We start from the raw sequence: 19,150 nt of genomic DNA on the forward strand, positions 1-19,150 counted from the left end.
AAACTCTTGGCAAGGTATTAGAATTGGAAGTCCTATCCTTATCAATTGTGATGAGAATTGGATTTTAATCCCACTTTGTTAACCTCTAACTATGAAGGTAAATCAAGTGGATTAATTAGCTTAATCCTCAGGTCCTAGTCAATTCCTATGGAAAGACTAGAGTTATTGGAGCAACTCCCAATTTCAACCACTGCTTTATTTGACAGCTCAAGCGTTACCAATTACTTAACCCAAGCCAAAAGGGAGAAAATATCTAAATTAATTTAAAAGCATCAATATAAATAAAGCAAAGCAATCTTAAATCTGAAATACCTCAAATAATATTAATTAAGAAAATCATAACATGAATGTAGCATAAGCCAAATTGAAAAGACAAATAATAATTAAAACTATATAATAAAAGTAGAAAATAAATAAGAGGAACATTGAACCTGTGATAAAGAATTTGAAATCCTAAATCCTTTAAGAGGAATCCTAATCCTAAATTCTAAGAGAGATGAGAGAACCTCTCTCTCTCTCTGAAAACTACATCTAAAAACTAAAATTATGAATTATGAGCTTATGATTATGAATGGATGCATTCTCCCACTTTATAGCCTCTAATCTGTGTTTTCTGGGCCAAAAACTGGGTCAAAAACAGCCCAGAAATCGCTGGAGAAGAAATCTGCCACGCTGATTTTTGCCACTGCGATGCATCCGCGTGGAGCACGCGTTCTCGTCACCTAGCGTCAAGGCAACTATGGCATATTATATATCAAATCGAAGCCCCGGATGTTAGCTTTCCAACGCAACTAGAACCGCGTCATTTGGACCTCTATAGCTAAGTTATAGCCGTTTGAGTGCGAAGAGGTCAGGCTGGACAGCTTAGCAATTTCTCTAACTTCTTGTATTCCTTCCACTTTTGCATGCTTCCTTTCCATCCTCTGAGCTATTCCTGCCTTGTAATCTCTAAAATCACTTAACACACTTATCAAGGCATCTAATGGTAATAAGAGAGGATTAAACATAGGAAACTTAAGGACAAAGAAGCATATTTTCAATCAAAGCACATAATTAGGAAGGCAAATGTAAAACCATGCAAATAGTATGAATAAGTGGGTAAAGAGTTGATAAAAACCACTCAATTGAGCACAAGATAAACCATGAAATAGTGGTTTATCAAGGATGCATACGCACGCTGTGCACATGCGCGTCCCTACGAATATGCAGGCCCATACTCTTTCCAGAGAGTTTGGCCAATCTCGCGCAAAAGCCGGGCCAATGGCACAACTGCGTGTACGCATGCGCACACTGCGCGCATACGCGTCAATATACACATTTTTACAATGCGCGCGGCCGCGCACATGCCGCGTGCGCGTCGATCCACAGACACAATTTCCAGGCCATGGACCCGAGAGTTGCGCGAACCTTGGGCGAACATTGTGCCACTAGCACAACCACCTGTACGCGTGCGCGCACCTAGCGCGTACGCGTCCTTTGGCCAATATGCACATCGGCGCGTAAGCATTAGGGGTGGCAAAGCGGGTCGGCCCGCCCCAACCCGCCTAGGCCCGCCCCATAAACAGGGCGGGCTAGCCCGCCCCGCCAATTAAAATGGGTTCAAAATGCTAGCCCGCCCCGCTTTATGGCGGATTGGCGGGTTGGCGGGCTAGCCCGCTTCACTCTTTTTTTTTTTTTGAAAAATAAAATTCATTAAAATTATCCAAAAAATAACAATTAAAAAATTAAATACAAATAAAAATAGTCAAATTATAATATAATTTTTTTACTATTTTTTTAATTTTTAACTTCAATAAAATTGTTCAAAATAATAATTGTCAATAGAATTATCTTTATTTTAAAAAATAAGTCACATAATTTGAGTATATATACGAAATCGTAAAATAAAATAAATAAAGTTAGTAACTAAAAGAAGAATAAAAACAAAAAAATAAAAAAAGTGTTTAAAAAATTCTATAATTATTAATTTTGTAATAGTAATCACTCTTTTATTTAATTAAAAAAAAAGAAAAATAAAAACCTTCGGCCCGGCGGACCGCCCCGCCCTGCCCCGCCAAAACCCGCCAATTTGGCGGTACGGGTTTGGCGGGTTTTTTAAATTTGGCGGGCTCTAAATCCTAGCCCGACCCGCCTTTTTTAGCGGGTTTAACGGATCGGCCTGACGGGCTCGACCCGTTTTGCCACCCCTAGTAAGCGTGCATGACGTGTCCGCACCGGTAAAAAATAGAGTTTTTTTTTCTCACCTTCCATTTTCTTTTGTCCATTGCATTTGCATACTTTTATTCTTTGTATTTTCATTTTGTTTTTATAGCCTGTTTTTACGTCATTTTTTTCAAGTTTCTTATTTTAATAATGGTGTTGCATTTTGTTACTCAATTGTTGAGAATTTCTTGGTCATTTTGGTGCCCCTTGACTTGTTTAATATTGATGGGTGATGAAACTTTTAAATCAATGCTTCATCTTGTATGACTCTTGTGTCTTTGTGCATTGATATGACCTCATATTGTCTTTCATAACCCACTCTTTCTTGTTTGAACTTGATGCTCAATATGCTCTTCATGCTTTGACTTTACTCTTGCATCAAGTATTAGTTAATATGCCATTAGCTTATATTGCTTTCTCACTTACATGCGTAGCTAACATGTAGTGAGAACCCTACTCTTATTTGGCATTAGCCCCCGCCTATATTCTACTTGTTTTGATATCTTTGTCATAGGCTTACTTTTCTTTCTTTTTCTCTCCTTTTAGGTTGGCCACTAAGAAGGGAGAAAGGAAAAGCTTTTAAATGGGGCAACAAACAAGTCATCCACACAACCCTTTGAAGGAAGTCATCAATTGTAGCAACCCGTCTATCTTGCTCTTCTTTGCATGCACCGAGGACGGTGCAATCTTCACGTGTGGGGAGGTCGTCCAATCGATCTCCATGGGTAACAATTCCCTTTTTCAACACAAATTCTTAGTTTTCTTTATTAGATTAGTTATTGCATTGCATGATAGGTTGCATGCTAGTTAGAATTTGTATATATTTTATCACTTCTTTTTATGCTAGGACTACTTGGTTAGGGTGATAATTTCTTTTCCAAAAAACTATTTTAGGGCACCCTACCAATTTGAAAAATTTTTGTGAAAAACTTTCTTGAAGAATGTATCTTGGAACATGATTTTTGAGCTAAAAACACAAGCATGTGAGATTTGAGCCTAATGGTGTGGTTACATCTTATAACCACTTATTCTTCCTTCTAGTGTGCATTATTCTCTTTCTATGATTGTAATCTTTGATTTGTTTGATTCTTTATGTCCATTATTTTGTGAATTCATGCATTTATATGATCAAGGCCATTGTTTCATTAGCTCACTTACCCAAATAGCTTTACCTTTTATCTTCCATTGTTAGTCAATTTGAGCCTACGATTAACCCACTTTGTTCTTAATTTAGCACATTACAAGCCTTTAAGCGAAAAACAATAAATGTCCTTTATTTGGATCTTTGATTAGCTTAGACTAGTGAGTGTGAGTATCATTCAAGTGTGAAAAACTTGGGACATTGGTTGGGAAAAGGGTGTGTTTTTGTTTTGTATTTCTATGTTTGGAAATTGGGTACAAACTCATGTATTAATCAAATGTTAGACCTTATGCATTGATGTTCTTAGTTGAAAAAAAAAGAAAAAAAAAAGAAAAAAAGAAAAGAAAAAGAAAAAGAAAGAAAAATAAATGTGAAAAAGAAAAGAAAAAAAATAATAAAAAGAAAAGAAAAAAGAAAAGAAAAGTAATAAAAAGGGGACAAAATGCCCCAAGTAAAGCTCAATAATAATCAATGCATATGTGTTGTGATCAAGGAAAAAATGCATAAGTATGTGAAAAGGTAAAGAATGGGTAGTTAGGTTTGTTTAGGATTGTATAGGTTGCTATATAGGTTAGGTGGGAAGTTTAAGGTAATCAAAGATTCAAATTTCAAGTCCACTTGACCAAATATGCATCCTTACCTTGACCCTAGCCCCATTACAACCTATGAAAAGTCTTCATGATAGTTGTATATATGCATGAAATAAATATTGATTGTTAGATGAAAAACAAATCTTGGAAAGCATGATTAGGGGAGAATTGAGAGAATCGACCCTATACACTTGAGCGACTAGAGTGCAAACACTTCCGGTGAGGGTTCGATGCTCAATTCCTTGATTCCTGGCTTTCATGAGCGTTCTTCTTGCAAGTCTACTTGAACTTCATTTTTATGCTTGAATTGGTAGGATTCATGAATCGTTATATGATCTTAGCCCTACTTGTGTATGTAAGTCTTGGAGATTGATTTACTTTTAACCAAGTAGGTAGAATCATTTTGCATTTAGTTGCATTCATATAGATAGATCATTTTTGTTTGGGTGAGCTTCTAAGAAAAGATCTTTTTTCGGGTTATCTTTTTTTAAAAGATCTTATGGAGAAGTAAAAGTAATTTTATGTTTGGATATCTCATACAAAAAGATCTTTTTATCTATCAATTATGTTTGTGTATAACAATATAAAAGTACTTTTTTGTTTATTTATTACATGAAAAACATCTTTTTTTTTAAAGAAAAAAGATCTTTTAAAAAAAGATGTAAATTACAGCTTCTCAAAAAAGATCTTTTTTTGATTTTACTAGTGCTTTTACTTTTACTACTAGAAATTTGCCAAACACGCTAAAAAATAAAAAAAGATCTTTTTTCATTGAAAAAAGATATTTTTTTAACAAAATAATGGCGCCCAAACATGCACATAGTTTAGGTTGAATTTAGATTAGTTCACATTGAATAAATGTTGATACCCTTTACTTTCTCTTGGTTTAAGCATGAGGACATGCTTGGTTTAAGTGTGGGGAGGTTGATAAACTCCATTTGTAGAGTTTATCTTGTGCTTGATTTAGGAGATTTTATAACCTTTTACCCACATTTATCCAATGAAATGGCATGGTTTTGTTATTCTTCTTTAATTATGCTTAAGAGTGAAAACATGCTTTTTAGATCTTATAATCGCTAAATTTAATTCACCTTGATTCCATTTGATGTCTTGATATGTTTGTTAAGTGATTTCAGATAGGAGGCAAAGATTGGATTGAGGGAATGAAGAAAAAGCATGTAAAAATGGAGAACTCATGAAGAAATGAAGGAATCACAAAAGTTGTCAAGCCGACCTCTTTGCACTTAATCGATCATAACTTGAGCTACAAAAGTCCAAATGATACGGTTCTAGTTGCGTTGGAAAGCTAACATCCGGAGCTTCGAAACGATATAAAATTTGTCATAGTTGCTACATGTATGGTGATGCGTACGCACACTATATGCGCACGCATCATTGCTGCCATATGATCCACTTAAAGCAATATATGGCCAGCGAATTCTAAAGCCTTGTGGGCCCAATCCAACTCATTTCTGATGCTATTTAAGCCAATGATTGAAGGGAAATTGATATACTTTTACATACTTTTGATCATTAGTTTAGTTTAGATTAGTTTTGGAGGGAAAGTTAGTTTTAGAGAGAGAAGCTCTCACTTATCTCTAGGATTAGAATTAGGATTAGGTTTAGTTCAATAATCTAGATCTAGGTTTCAATTCATGCTTTCTTCTTCTTCTACCTCTCAATTCTATGTTGTTACATTCATGATTCCTCTATTCTTTTGTTGTAATTTCCTTTATGTTGCTTCTATATTTTGTTGTAGATCTACTCTTGTTCCTTCCATTTTCTTTTAATTCAATATGAGGTAATTCATAATAATTGTGTTTCCTTTGATTGTTGTTGTTGATTTCTTACATTCTATTGTTGTTAGATTTTATTTTTGTTATCAATTTACTATGCTTTCTTTTTTTCCCTTCCAAGTGTTTGATGAAATGCTTGGTTGGATTTTAGTGTAGATTTTTCTCCTCTTGGCCTAGGTAGAGTAATTAGTGACGCTTGAGTTATCTAATTCCCTTGTTGATCGATAATTAGAAGTTGCTAATTGATTTTGATATCACTAACACTAGTCTTTCCCTTGGGAGTTGGCTAGGACTTGTGGAATCAAGTTGATTCATCCACTTGACTTTTCTCCATGGTTAGAGGTTAACTAAGTGGTAGCAATGGACAATTTGTGGTCACAATTGAGGAGGATAACTAGGATGGGACTTCTAGTTCTCACACTAAGTCATCTGTGCTATCACTACTCTAGAAAAGTCCTCTGCGCCACTACTATCTCCGAATAAGTCATTCACTAGTTAGTTTAGAGTAGTTAAACTCTAAATCGTAATTTATGGTGTATGTCTATATTTCATTTTTATTTTGATTTTGTTATATTTTTATTGGATTTTAATGTTTGTTCTGGTTTTGTTCATTTTTTTATTTATTCTTATTTCAATTTTATGATTTATTCTGTGTTCATTATTTTATTTTTATTGTGAAATTTCTTATTTCTAAATAGATTATTTTCTTTATGATTTTTGTTCTGATTTGTTCTTAATTTTTTCTGTTTTTGATTTTTGTTATGATTTTTAGTTTGTTCTTGATTCTTGGTTGAGATGTTTTATTATATTTTCGATTTGTATGTTTAAGTTCAGAGAACAGTATAAGAAAGAGCATCCAAATAACAAATCTGTTGCAGTTGTGAGTGTTAAAAAAATTTTGAATTAGTTTTCAAATTATTTTTAACTTGTTTGAATTTTAACTTCTTTTGTCGTTGTAGCTTCAAAACAATTACGTTGGTAATATTGAAGGTGGCAGGTAAAAATCAATTACTTATTTTTAACATGTTTTATGATTGATGATTGGTTTTGGCTGTTATTTTTATAATTATTCTCCTATTGGTCTATTGAAACTTAAAATTCAATCACACATTAATTATCTCCACTTTTACTTTCTTTCTAGTTTTGTGCATATTCTTTGTTCCTTTTTTCAGTTGATTATGCCTATAAATCTAATGTTCAATTGTTCTTATCTTATTTAAAAAAAAAATTGAAGTCACATATTAAACTAAAATTCAGAAAGTGTGATGATACGAAATATTGATAGGATAAACATATTATATAAATTTTATAGTCTAGTTTCAGTTCTTTTGAAATCTTAATGCTTGAGAAAAGTGAACAAATTTATATGTTGATTTGTCGTAGTGGTTGAAATTTTAATTTAGATTAAACTTACTAAGTCAATTATTTAGGCCATTAAGAGTAATAAGATGCGATATATCGATTATTTTTTATTGAATATAAAAGATTTTTAATTGGTTTTAATTTTTTTTATAAGTATGCAAATAATACTTAAAGACAAGTTTCTAGTCATAATGTGCATATATACTTAATTTTTTTTTTGTATAATATGGGGTTTACAGTCTTATAGTGCAGTTGGTTATTATATATTTTTTTGTATTTTAATTTTATCTTTTTTTACTTTTTTGATTGGTTGATATTAATTATATATACCAAGAAATAAATAACATATTACCATCAGATTTACCAGGAGATAAATCCGACAGTAAAAATTATCGAAAAATTTTTTTTACAGTAATTAACGATGAATAAAAAAATTTATCGATAATTTATACTACCATATTATTCTGATAGTAAATAGATTACAGAAGAACTTTTTTAATAAATACACTAATAAATCCGATAATATTCGACATTTTTTTTATAGTGATTGTCTTTCGTAAAAATAGACAAAAATTAAATTTAGTCTTTTTTTTTTCTATTAAGCTACTTATGATGTTAACAAATTTTACACATTTGCATATTAAGATAGATGTAAGTAGTGCTATCAAAATCAGACGGTTCGAATCTTGGCTTTTTTATTAGAAAATCTTATTAATTGCAACATATTTTTTCTTTTTATTATTATATAATATTTTTTAATAAATACTTAAAACATATACAATTTTGTTATACATCCAATTATTTTATCAATTAAATTTATTTAAGGTGGTCTAAACTTAACAAAAATTATTCACATAAGATGCACGTGAATCACACTTTTTTTTTGTTTATTCTTCTTCTTCATGTGTTTCTTTCTCATCATTGTTTTTTTAGGCTGTGTTTAGTTATGAGGACAAAACAAGATAGGATACTGATAATAAAACACAAAAATTAATATTTTATATTTTGTTTGGTGATAAACTAACTATAAAAAAATAAATTATAAAAGTTCAATTTACTATCATTTTCTTCTATACAAAAACTTTTTAAAAATTATAATGATAAAAAATATAATTATGAAAAATTGAGTGGAATAATAAAAGAAAAATAAAAAATAAATTATGCCTTTTGTTAAAAAAGAATATAAAATATACTAATTTAGTATTTTTGGACATAATATCTGTCCATGTCTCATCTATCAAACATAATTTTATTTTTATGTATCCGTGCCTCAGTGTCTTGTATCTATCAACAAACGTAGCCTTTTTGTTGTTGTTGTTACATTTTTTATTTCTTCTTTTTTTTCTCCTCTTCTTTTTTTAGTGTTAATGTAGTATTTTTTTATTTTTTCTTTTTTTGTTTAATTTTTTATTTTTATTTTTATTAAGAGAGTGAAACAAGAAGAATTATCAGAATGTGAAATAAAAAGGAGAAGATAAAAAAAAAGATGATGATAAAAAAATAGAGGAGAACAAGTTTTGAATTGTGCAAGATTTATTAGAAAAATTATACTGAAACTTTTTAACTATGACATAGAAAATTTCTTAACTTTGATACAAGAATTTCTTAATCGTGACACAAATTTTTGTTAAGAGAGAGAAACAAAAAGAATTATAAGAAGGTGAAATAAAAAGAAGAACATGAAGAAAGAAAAAAGATGAAAATGCAAAAGAAGAAGAAGATGATGAAGAAGAGCAGGGGTATTTTGAATTGTGCATAATTTATCAAAAAAAAGTACTGAATTTTTTCAACCGTGATATAGGAAGTTTTCTTAATTTTAACGTATAAATTTTTTAATTGTGACACTGAAACTTTTTTAACAAATTAGAAGTTATCAAAAATAAAATAATACTAAAATTTTTTAATAATGAATAAAAAAATTTTTAATTATGACACATGAAATTTCTTAATCAATTAGAATTTTTTTAATTGTGGTCCTTTAAAGACTTATTGTATCAAATTCATAAAAAGTTACTGTGTCCTTTTTAACTAAATAATGTGTGAACTAATTGAGAGATATTGAATTCATGTATATCATTTCAAATAAATTGATGTATTTTTTGGATTCAAAACACATTTAAATATATTTTATTGGTTAAGTGGGTCAAGATTTTAAACTTGTAGTTCTTTAAAGATTTTTTTTGTGTTATTTACGAAAGTTTTTTGTGTTATTTTCAATTAAATATTGTTTTTATCACTAATATGATTGTGTGGTATTAAACTAATATATAAAAGATTTAGTGATTCTTATGACATTTACAATAAATTAATGAGTTTTTTGAATCTAAAACACATTTGAATATATCTTGTTAGTTGAGTGCGTCAAAAATTTAAATATGTGGTCTTTTAAAGATTTTTTTTGTCTTATTCACCGAAAATTATTATGTCATTTATAACTAAATAATATGCTAGAATTAACAATTGATTTTACGAAGATTTAAGTTATAAATTTTAAAATTTAATCAAAAAGAGGATAAGTATAAAAATTTGCAAAAAATTGAGTCAAGTAGAATAATTATAAAATTTTAAGAGAATGAAACAATAATATCCACTTATAAAAAGAAGAAGACTAATAACAATAATGATAACGATGATAATAGAGGAGGAAAAAAAACAAAAAAAAATGAAATTCAAATAAAAAATGAAAAGATGAAAGAGAAAAAAAAGAGAAAAATAAAAAATAATAATACTTATCATGAGTTGTTAAACTTACTTATGAGATTGTCTAATATTTCTAAAAATATATAATAGATATAAATTAATTAATAAATTATTAAAATTAGAAATATTAATTAATTTAATATAAAAATAAAATTAAAAAATTATTATGAAAAATAAATATAATTTTATATAATTACTTAATTATACTCGTATAGTCAAGCATAATTTGGTGCTTTTTTAAATGAATACATAATGTAAATAAATGAAGTTACATGCAAAGTAGGAAAACGTCCATGGAAAAACACACAACACACGTGGTTGTGCAACAAAACTTGATTTCAAGCCCTACATCCCTATCTATCTACCTGTCTATCCGAAGTCTACGAACAGCTACAGCATCAAATATGACATATTTATATAATCGGAAAATAATTGAAAATCTTAATTTAATTCTTTTAATTATCTTTCTAAATTTTAAATAAAAAATTTTAAATTTTGAAACTTTTAATTTTTTTAAAAATAATATATATTTAAAAAACATAATAAATTAAAACTAAAATCTAAATCATATGTATATGTACAGTCACCAAAAAAAATCATATGTATATGTACATAGCCCGTCGTCAATTTCATCGAAACACAAACACTTAGCATTCCTGACACAACACAACGCAACACACCTCTTTCGTTTCTCCTCCACGTTCTCTATAAAAAACACAAACACACTACGACACTGTCACACCCCCCAAAATAACTCCTTTTATCTTTCTTTTTGAAAACAATTGGGATCCCTATTACTCGATTAGGCTTTTACTCTATTAAAATGTTGAAGGTTTCATGCAACGGCTCAGACCGGGTTCAATTCATGGCCCAATGCGGGTTCGCGGGTCAGCCCGCTTCCGTTCTCGTTCGTCGGAGGAGTGTATCCGCCGTCGGATTCGGCTATCCGATGAACAGGGTATTGTCGGTTCGCGCAATCGTGTCGGACCGGGACGGGGCGGTGGTGAACCGGGTCGGAGCGGAGGCGGGGACGTTGGCGGACCGGCTGCGGCTTGGGAGCTTGACAGAGGATGGACTGTCTTACAAGGAGAAGTTCATTGTGAGGAGCTATGAAGTTGGAATCAATAAGACTGCCACCGTTGAAACCATTGCTAATCTCTTGCAGGTAGTTTTTGTTCCCCCTGAATATTTGGTTTTTGTAAGTTTATTTTATTTGGTGATGTGTTGTGCGATTTGTTGATTGTTACTTGGTTCAGTTATTTTGTAATGGATATGTGAAATTTTAATCTGTCTTTAATCTTTTATGTTTTTTGGAAATGGTTTGGGGTAAGATTTTCGGGACTTTCTGATTTGTTGCATCTATGCATGCTTTGTTTTGAACCATCGGAATGTCGACTTCCTTTTTTAGTTCAAAAGTGGAGATGGGATATTCTTGGCATTTAGCTTTATTTTGTTTTGCTTCCTGATTCATCTGCATGTCTTGCCACTTTAGTTGGAACTTTAAAAGATGAAAGAGTTTTTTGAATCTGGGGGGTTCTGTTTTTGAGTTTTATTTATGCAGCTTTGGATAATTGGATAGTATTTGAGTTCCATGCATGGCGAATATATTTTTGAAAGTTATGTTTTTTTATCCCTTTTTTTTTTTGTGCTTCTTCTGAGTACTGATTTGTTTCTTTGATTTTTTACTTTAATTATAGTAACTGGGTTCTTTAATTGTATAAGTCTACTACTCTACTGCTTCATTTTGAATTGGTTCATGTTCATTTGTGCTCCCTTTTAAGATTGGATCACTGGAAAATGAAAATCGATGTTTTCAAGGTGCAAATTGATGATTTTTGGTAGTTGGGGTTGTTTTGCCTATGTTAACCTGATTCATCTGCATTGGTTACCTGCTTTTTGGCATTTCTTCTTCTTTTTGCTTTTCGTTTTGACTTGGTGTTTTGGCTGAATTTTATTTGTGCAGATTTGTATAGCTGTGTTCCGTTGTGTGCAAATTTTAAAATTTGCTATTGTATTCCATATTACTTAAGTTTTGAAATGTGAGTTTTTTTGTTGCAGGAGGTTGGATGTAATCATGCTCAAAGTGTTGGATATTCTACTGATGGTTTCGCAACAACTCCCACCATGAGAAAATTAGGCCTCATATGGGTCACTGCTCGGATGCATATTGAAGTCTACAAATACCCTGCTTGGTTGGTGATCTAACTTCATTTGGATGTTACTCTTTCCAACTTGTGGAAAAAGTGCTAAAACTGCTTTTTCTAATTTTTTTTTCATTTTACATCAATCAACTTATCTAATTATTTTTATGTTTTTATAGTACAAGACTAACAGTATCGAATAGGGTCAAATATTTTGATCAGACGGCATTTACATGTATATATTATTATGTCTTTCAATTTAAAAGTTTTTAAGAGTTGTAAATATAAAAAAATCAGGCCTGTACATGACTAGGATCTATAATGATTTAAGCGAAAGTAATAACATGAAGATTTCAACAGGAGTGATGTAGTTGAGATAGAGACATGGTGTCAAGGGGAAGGGAGGGTTGGAATCAGACGCGATTTTATACTAAAAGACTATGCGACCGATCAAGTCATCGGAAGAGCTACAAGGTACATGTTTCCCCTTCAATTGAATAGATGCTGTACTTTTATATATTTTTCCGTATGATACTTAGTTGATAAAATATAAATCTGTACACTAGTATCTATTGAGATTTTATACCATTGCCTTTAATTTCACATCGGGTAATCTATGATTTTTCTTTCCATCATCTGTTATTCTACACTCATTTTCCCTAAGTAAGAATGATTCTATGTATTTTATACAAGCTTAAAAATTCAGGCATTATGCTTTCTTAGTATCTAAAGTTAAGACAAAACTATCCTTTTTTGGATTGAGAGAACCTAACAAAATTCTGCTGCATTATGTAAATTTGGGAGAAAAGGGTTGACGAACAACCGCCCTGTAACTTGGCTAAAAAGGGACGCTTGGCAGACAAGGCTCCCCATCTAATAGGGTCCTGACACCTAGAGCATCAACTTTACCGTTTTGCTATGTCACTAAATTTTGACATGTTTAGGTTATGTCTTTAATAATGAACAGTTGACTATATACCTTTTATTGATGCAGCAAGTGGTTGATGATGAATCAGGAGACTAGAAGACTACAAAAGGTGTCTGACGATGTTCGAGAGGAAGTTTTAATTTACTGTCCTCGGGAGCCCAGGTAGACGCTTCTCTTTACCATATTTTGATAATATGTTGCAAAAATTCGAAATTTTCTGGATGAATGGATGCCTTACTTCATTTAGTCGCTCTTAAAATTCTCTTTGTAAATAACTGGAATTTTGAAAAGCAGACGTGAAATGATTTCTGCAACTTCTGAGCTTGCTATTACAAACTTGTCAGGTTTCCTTAATCCTTATAGATTTAAATCAGAACAAAACAAAAAATAGCACTGATGTTGCAGGCTCCAAAAGTTCATTCAGAAATGATAAGTTGCAATTTTCCATTTTTCTTTCATCATGGATTGGAAAGGGGGAGGATAGTTACATAAAATAACTTTTGGAACAATTGCAGCACATGCCAATCGCTACTCTCTCCACCAGATACAAGTTGAGGCTGTCATACTTGTAGTATCTTTAACTGTACGAATGAGCAACATTTAAAGGAACACAGCAATATTTGTAGCGAAATTCTGTGATACTGATATAAATTTTAATGTCCATGTGCTTTCCCCCAAGTCACCCTATGTCCACGTCCTGCCAATCAATGACAATATCCATAACTAAATTTTCATATCAAATCTGCATAAGCAGCACTTGATTTCATCCACAATATCTTTCCTTTCTAGCATTCACCTTGTCTTAAAATTGCTTCTTATTCTTAGGTGCAGTCTTTTTGTGGACCATATCACCAATTCCAGCCATATGGAACATTTTTGGTCCACAATAAGACTATACCTAAGAATTGAGACCATTCTGGACCAAAATGTTCCAAGTCTTATCCTTGGGCCATGATACTAATATTGTGGTTCAAAATCATCCTTGCCCTCAAGGTAGAGACCTCTAGAAAGCTATCTCGATGGCTGTTTATGAAGAGTTCTCAGACTTGGGTGCGTTAGCCCTCACTTACAAGGAGTTACTTTTCTTGCTGCATTTGCCAGATAACTAAGATGTCTTTGGCACACCTTCAACTCCACGAGCTATGCATTTCTATTGAAGAAAAACATGGAATGTAAGGTCTACACGTTAATCTGGGAGGAACAGTAGTAGTCCGCAAGCAACTGGATTGATCCTTTTAGCTTCAAAATGGTCCATAAAAACAAGGACTTTCATTTAAAATTGAGTAATTGACTATTTTTTACAAAGACTAGAGCTTATATGGTCAAATTTAGTAGTTGCTTTAGCTTAGTTAGCCTTTGGTCACAATCCTCCACGAACTTTTATTGTTTAGCAAGTTTTTTGGGTGGGTTGGATCTTGGCCTTACAATGGCCTGACCAATTAGTGCTAATTGTCTCATGATTTACTGTATCTATATTCGGCCGACAATACACATATGCCATTGCTTGGATTTGATTCCTGCAAAGCAACAAATTTGCGTCACTTGTTCGTCCTTCTGAGGGTGATAAACTAAATTGTTTCAAACTAGTGCCTGCCATATGGAACGTTTTGGTCCAGAGTGTTCTCAAGAATACTGTCTGTCTTTATTCGAGACTGTAGAGTGAGTAAAACCATTTAAATACAGTACTTCCTGATTGAAGGCTGCAGCAAAATCCTTGGATGTGTAAAGAAATAAGGAAGGTATTCTTGGTCCACCTGTCCACCACCACCATGATTGAATCAAAATCCTTGGACTTGGTCAACCCCTCCATAAATCCATGGTCAAACCAACCAGATCTTAGTGGAGAGATGGATTGGCTATGGTAATCTCTTTGGAGATAGAACTTCGTACATGTTCTTGTGGCACATATTACAATGTCTAATGCAATCTTGAATGTGCTTCCTCATTCTTTCCCAATAGAACAACCCTAAAATTCAGCTTTAGTTCTTGAAGAATCCAGCATTTCCATCCATGAATCATGAAACTCTTAAAAGATGTTGGGAATTTGAGTGGATGTTAACGGATACAATCTCCCTTTATAGTATAATCGTCTAAATCGTCTATGTATCTGTTCGTCTGATGTTTTGGCTGCTTTCTTCAAAATAACAAGTTGTACCATACAAATAAGATATTTATTATTCTTATTCTACATCAAACTCTGATTACTTTTAGCTGCTTCCTATCTTTCTATGTGGAGGCTTTATTGTTATTTATGAGAGTCATGGTGGATTTTACTTTACATGCCAGCCTCCACCTTTTTTTTTTAATTTACTGTTATTGCCTTTTTATTTTTCTACTTGGTGTCAAATTTGAATTTTTAACAATATTGGCCAGCATGTGATTGATTTTCTTGCATTTTTTGTTTCATACTTTGTTATATTTTTCTTTGGTGATTTAAGGTTAGCAATTCCTGAGGAGGACAGCAATTGCTTGAAAAAAATTCCAAAGTTGGAAGATCCTGGTCAATATTCCAGGCTTAGACTCATGGTATGATCATTCGACTTGGAGCCAATTTCCTTTTTTCTTTATCTTTTCGTTTCCTTTTCATTTTGGTAAGTCAGGCAGACTAGAAGTTCTACCCGAAAGAAAAAGTATGCACAACAGAAGTAAAAATTTGTAATCAAGTCTGATATGCCTTTGACCACAGGCTGCCGTGCATAGGCCATAAGACCAAGGCAGTTTTTCACTTTTCTGGCTTCTATCATGAGCCACTGTCTGCCATTGACAACTATTCCCTAAACCCCTCACGAGTTTATGATCCTGCCACGTTAAAACAAGAAGCTAGTCTATAAACTATCTTTCTTGTTGTGTGTATATATATATATGTAGGGTAGCTCAGTGTACAAGCATCCCGCATTAATGGGAAGGGTTGTACCCAAAGGGTGTAATATTATGCAGCCTAACCTAATGATTACATTAGTGATTGTTTCCACAGCCTGAACCCGTGACCTTGAAGTCACACAGAGACAACTCAACCACAAGGCTCCCCCTTATATATATATTAACAAAATCAAGGAACTCTCAATTCTACTACTAAGTTTATGTCACTTGGCTTTCCATAATTATGTTCACGTAGCTTGGATACTTAAGTTGATTGTTCATATTATGCAATTTTTATTTAGTTCATTTAGCTAATTTTGTAAAATAACAAAATAATAATAAATAACTCAGTTGTTGTGTTTCAATAATGTTTCTTTCACTATTGAGTTATACAGTTAAAATTGGCCCATATGAATATATTCTCTAAATGATAATTTTGAAATATGTAAAGACTTTGTTGTTACTAACGAGTATGAGTTGAGTTGAGTTTACAATCCATGATTATTAACACCTCTTGAGTTTACTTAGACTATCAAATTTTGACAACCTTTGTATGGCTTTCTCACCATGCTTTTGAATAACGCAGCCTAGAAGAGCAGATCTAGACATGAATCAGCATGTTAACAATGTCACTTATATTGGTTGGGTTCTTGAGGTTGGTAATCGTCTTTTTAATTTATTGCAATACCTTTTATCCATTATTTACAATACAATTCATATTACAGCTCTTAGGGAATTCGAATTGTATGTAGGTTAGAGTATAGAAAGTTACAGCTTTGGGAGATGCTTCAAATAGTAATTTAAAAAAAAAAAAAAACAAAAATTCATGCACTTTTTGTGTACTTTTTCATGCTGGTGTCCAAACAATTCTGCTTACAAAACCTTCTTACTTTGTCAGAGCATGCCTCAAGAAATCATTGATAGCCATGAACTGCACAGTATCACCTTGGATTACAGACGAGAGTGCCAACGAGACGACATAGTTGATTCCCTCACCAGCATCGAGGGCGACGGGGTGCTTCTGGAAGTCAATGGCACCAACGGATCCTCCGTAGCATGGGAGCACGGTCATGCCTATCAACAGTTTCTACATCTGCTTAAATTGTCCACCGACGAAGGACTCGAGATAAACCGAGGACGAACAGCATGGAGAAAGAAAGCTTCAAGATTATGATCATTATTAGTTGTGTCCCTGCCTTGCTCATCATTTTACTTTGAATCTTTCTTGTTCTGTTTCTTGCTTCGATGGTGGCCTTTTCTCTTTCCTTTTATTGTGTTTTCCCCTCAATTTTAGCTTAGAGTTCATGCACTTGCTAGGGACTGAAAAAGCTAGAGTTCGTTATTCCTTTCTTGTCATGCTTACAGATTGTAACGATGCTCTATCCTTTTTAGTTAGTGCTGAATAGGATAAAAGTTAGTCTGTGTCACTGTAACCTTTTGCTTCTTGAGGCTGTAATCTTGCCATGAACTGCATGAGTCAAAACAAAAATGTTTTATCAAATTATCTCAAGCTTATTATTCTATTAGCTTAATACTTCTGTTATGTCTGGTTTCAACTATTGTAAAGGAGAACAGTTTTGCTGTTTCAAACCTGATGTAGTTATTGAAGCACTTTTATGGTTCAAAGCGCATATAAATTCTGAAGAATGTGGCCAGCATGTGATGAGGACTTGTGCCTACTGTGCGGCCACATTTAGATCCAAAACTATAAGACTATTTCCTAAAGTTATCAAAAAATATATTAACTCAAAAAGTGAAATGCCTATTATAGATCCAAAAATTCTTAAACAATTCAAATGAACATTTGAAAGCAGACTAAAATGAACATTCAAAATTTAACTTAAAAAATTATTTAAAAGTAAGATACTTATGTTGGAATATCAAACTAAAAATTCGTAAGATTTATTTTAGGTAAACATTCAAAATTAAAAATCCTAAACATTGCACGCCAAAAAATACTCAAAATCATCCAAATGAATCAAAATCAAACAGTAGATGAAAATCCAAAACCTCAGTAAAAAAAAGAATATATGAAAGTGTGATACATATGTTGGAACATTCAAAATATTAACTTTTACAATGTTAAACAAATAACTTACAATGCAAAATTCACGAAATAGGCGAGTATAGGGTCCTATAGTGAGTGTTGTTTTGATTAACGTTTTCGAACGGATGCTAGTATGAATGTGCTTTTGCAGAATAAATTTTGATTAAAATGGTGTTGATATCAATGTAATTTTTGTTTGGATACTTTTTGTCAAACGTGATTTTGAGAAAATGAATATTGTTTGGATGATGTTAACCAAAATCATGTTGAAATGATGATACTTAATTTCTATGCTTTGTTATGGAATGATGGATAAGATTTTTAGCAACGCATATTATCACTAGTATTATCATAAAAGATAGGGTTTTTAGAATATCTCGAATGATAATCCTTCGACCGATTTTTGATATAGAGAATTTGTTTGGAACAATTGGTGGCAGCTATGTACTCGGCACCGATTTTTGCTTGTTGCTCTAACAAGTGACGAGACACTTTTCGAAGAAGCAGCAAGTTTCACTTGCAGTCTTTCTATCAACTATGTCTCGAGCAAAGTTTGCATCATTATATCCCATTATTTCTGACCCTAAGCCTTTTTCATACCAAAGACTAAGATATAGTACCCTTGAGGTAGTTGAGGATCCTTTTTGCATATCTAAGATGATACTCTTCAGGATTAAATTGAAATCTTGATTAGATACCATTAATCTTAAAGTTTGGTCTACTGGCAGTGAGATATAAAAGAGATCTAATCATTCCTCGATATATAATCTCAGAAGTGCTTTCACCATTTTTGTTACCATCGAGGATCTGAGATGGATCATAGGAGTCGCCATTCGCTTAGTATCTTCCATATTGAACTTCCTTAGAAGTTCCTTGTAGTACTTGGATTGATGGATGTAGATACATTTCTTTGCTTTATCTAAAGTCTGACAAAGAATTTCAGTGCTCCCATTATGCTCATTTCAAACTCACCTTTCATTAGTTTAGAGAAATATTTGCATAGAAATTCCTGAGTTGCTCCAAATATGATGTCATCAATATATATTTGGACAACTAGAGGCTCCTTATTCTGAAGTGTAAATAGAGTGGTATCATGCACTCATCGCTTAAATTCGTTATGAGTTAAGAATGAACTCATCACATCCATTTTATACAAAGTGATCTTCTGAGAAGCTACATAAGCATGCAAGATTCTAATGAATTTAAGTCTTGCGGGCAAATCGAAGATTTCTCATAATCAATTTCTTCTTCTTGATTATAACCTTGTGCTACCCGTCTTGTTTTTGTTTTCGACAATCTTGTCAGCTTCATCAAGTTTGTTATTAAAAATCCAATTATTTTCTATGATAGATTTGTCCTTGGGTTTTGGAATTAAATGCAAAAC

General features: G+C 32.3%; 1 protein-coding gene across 1 annotated transcript; it reads left to right on the forward strand.

The window, feature by feature from the left end:
- The first annotated feature begins 10,413 nt into the window (after positions 1 to 10,413).
- On the forward strand, positions 10,414 to 17,220 carry LOC107639383 (oleoyl-acyl carrier protein thioesterase 1, chloroplastic). Its single transcript, XM_088484039.1, has 7 exons — positions 10,414 to 10,956; positions 11,850 to 11,983; positions 12,293 to 12,406; positions 12,927 to 13,022; positions 15,299 to 15,386; positions 16,306 to 16,374; positions 16,618 to 17,220. The coding sequence occupies exons 1-7, from the start codon at positions 10,615 to 10,617 to the stop codon at positions 16,891 to 16,893; spliced, it is 1,119 nt and encodes a 372-aa protein (XP_088340165.1). The 5' UTR covers positions 10,414 to 10,614; the 3' UTR covers positions 16,894 to 17,220.
- The last annotated feature ends 1,930 nt before the right edge of the window (positions 17,221 to 19,150 follow it).

The sequence above is a fragment of the Arachis ipaensis genome, chromosome B4, assembly GCF_059453495.1.
Source record: "Arachis ipaensis isolate K30076 ecotype BB chromosome B4, ASM5945349v1, whole genome shotgun sequence".
Taxonomy (NCBI): Eukaryota; Viridiplantae; Streptophyta; class Magnoliopsida; order Fabales; family Fabaceae; genus Arachis; species Arachis ipaensis.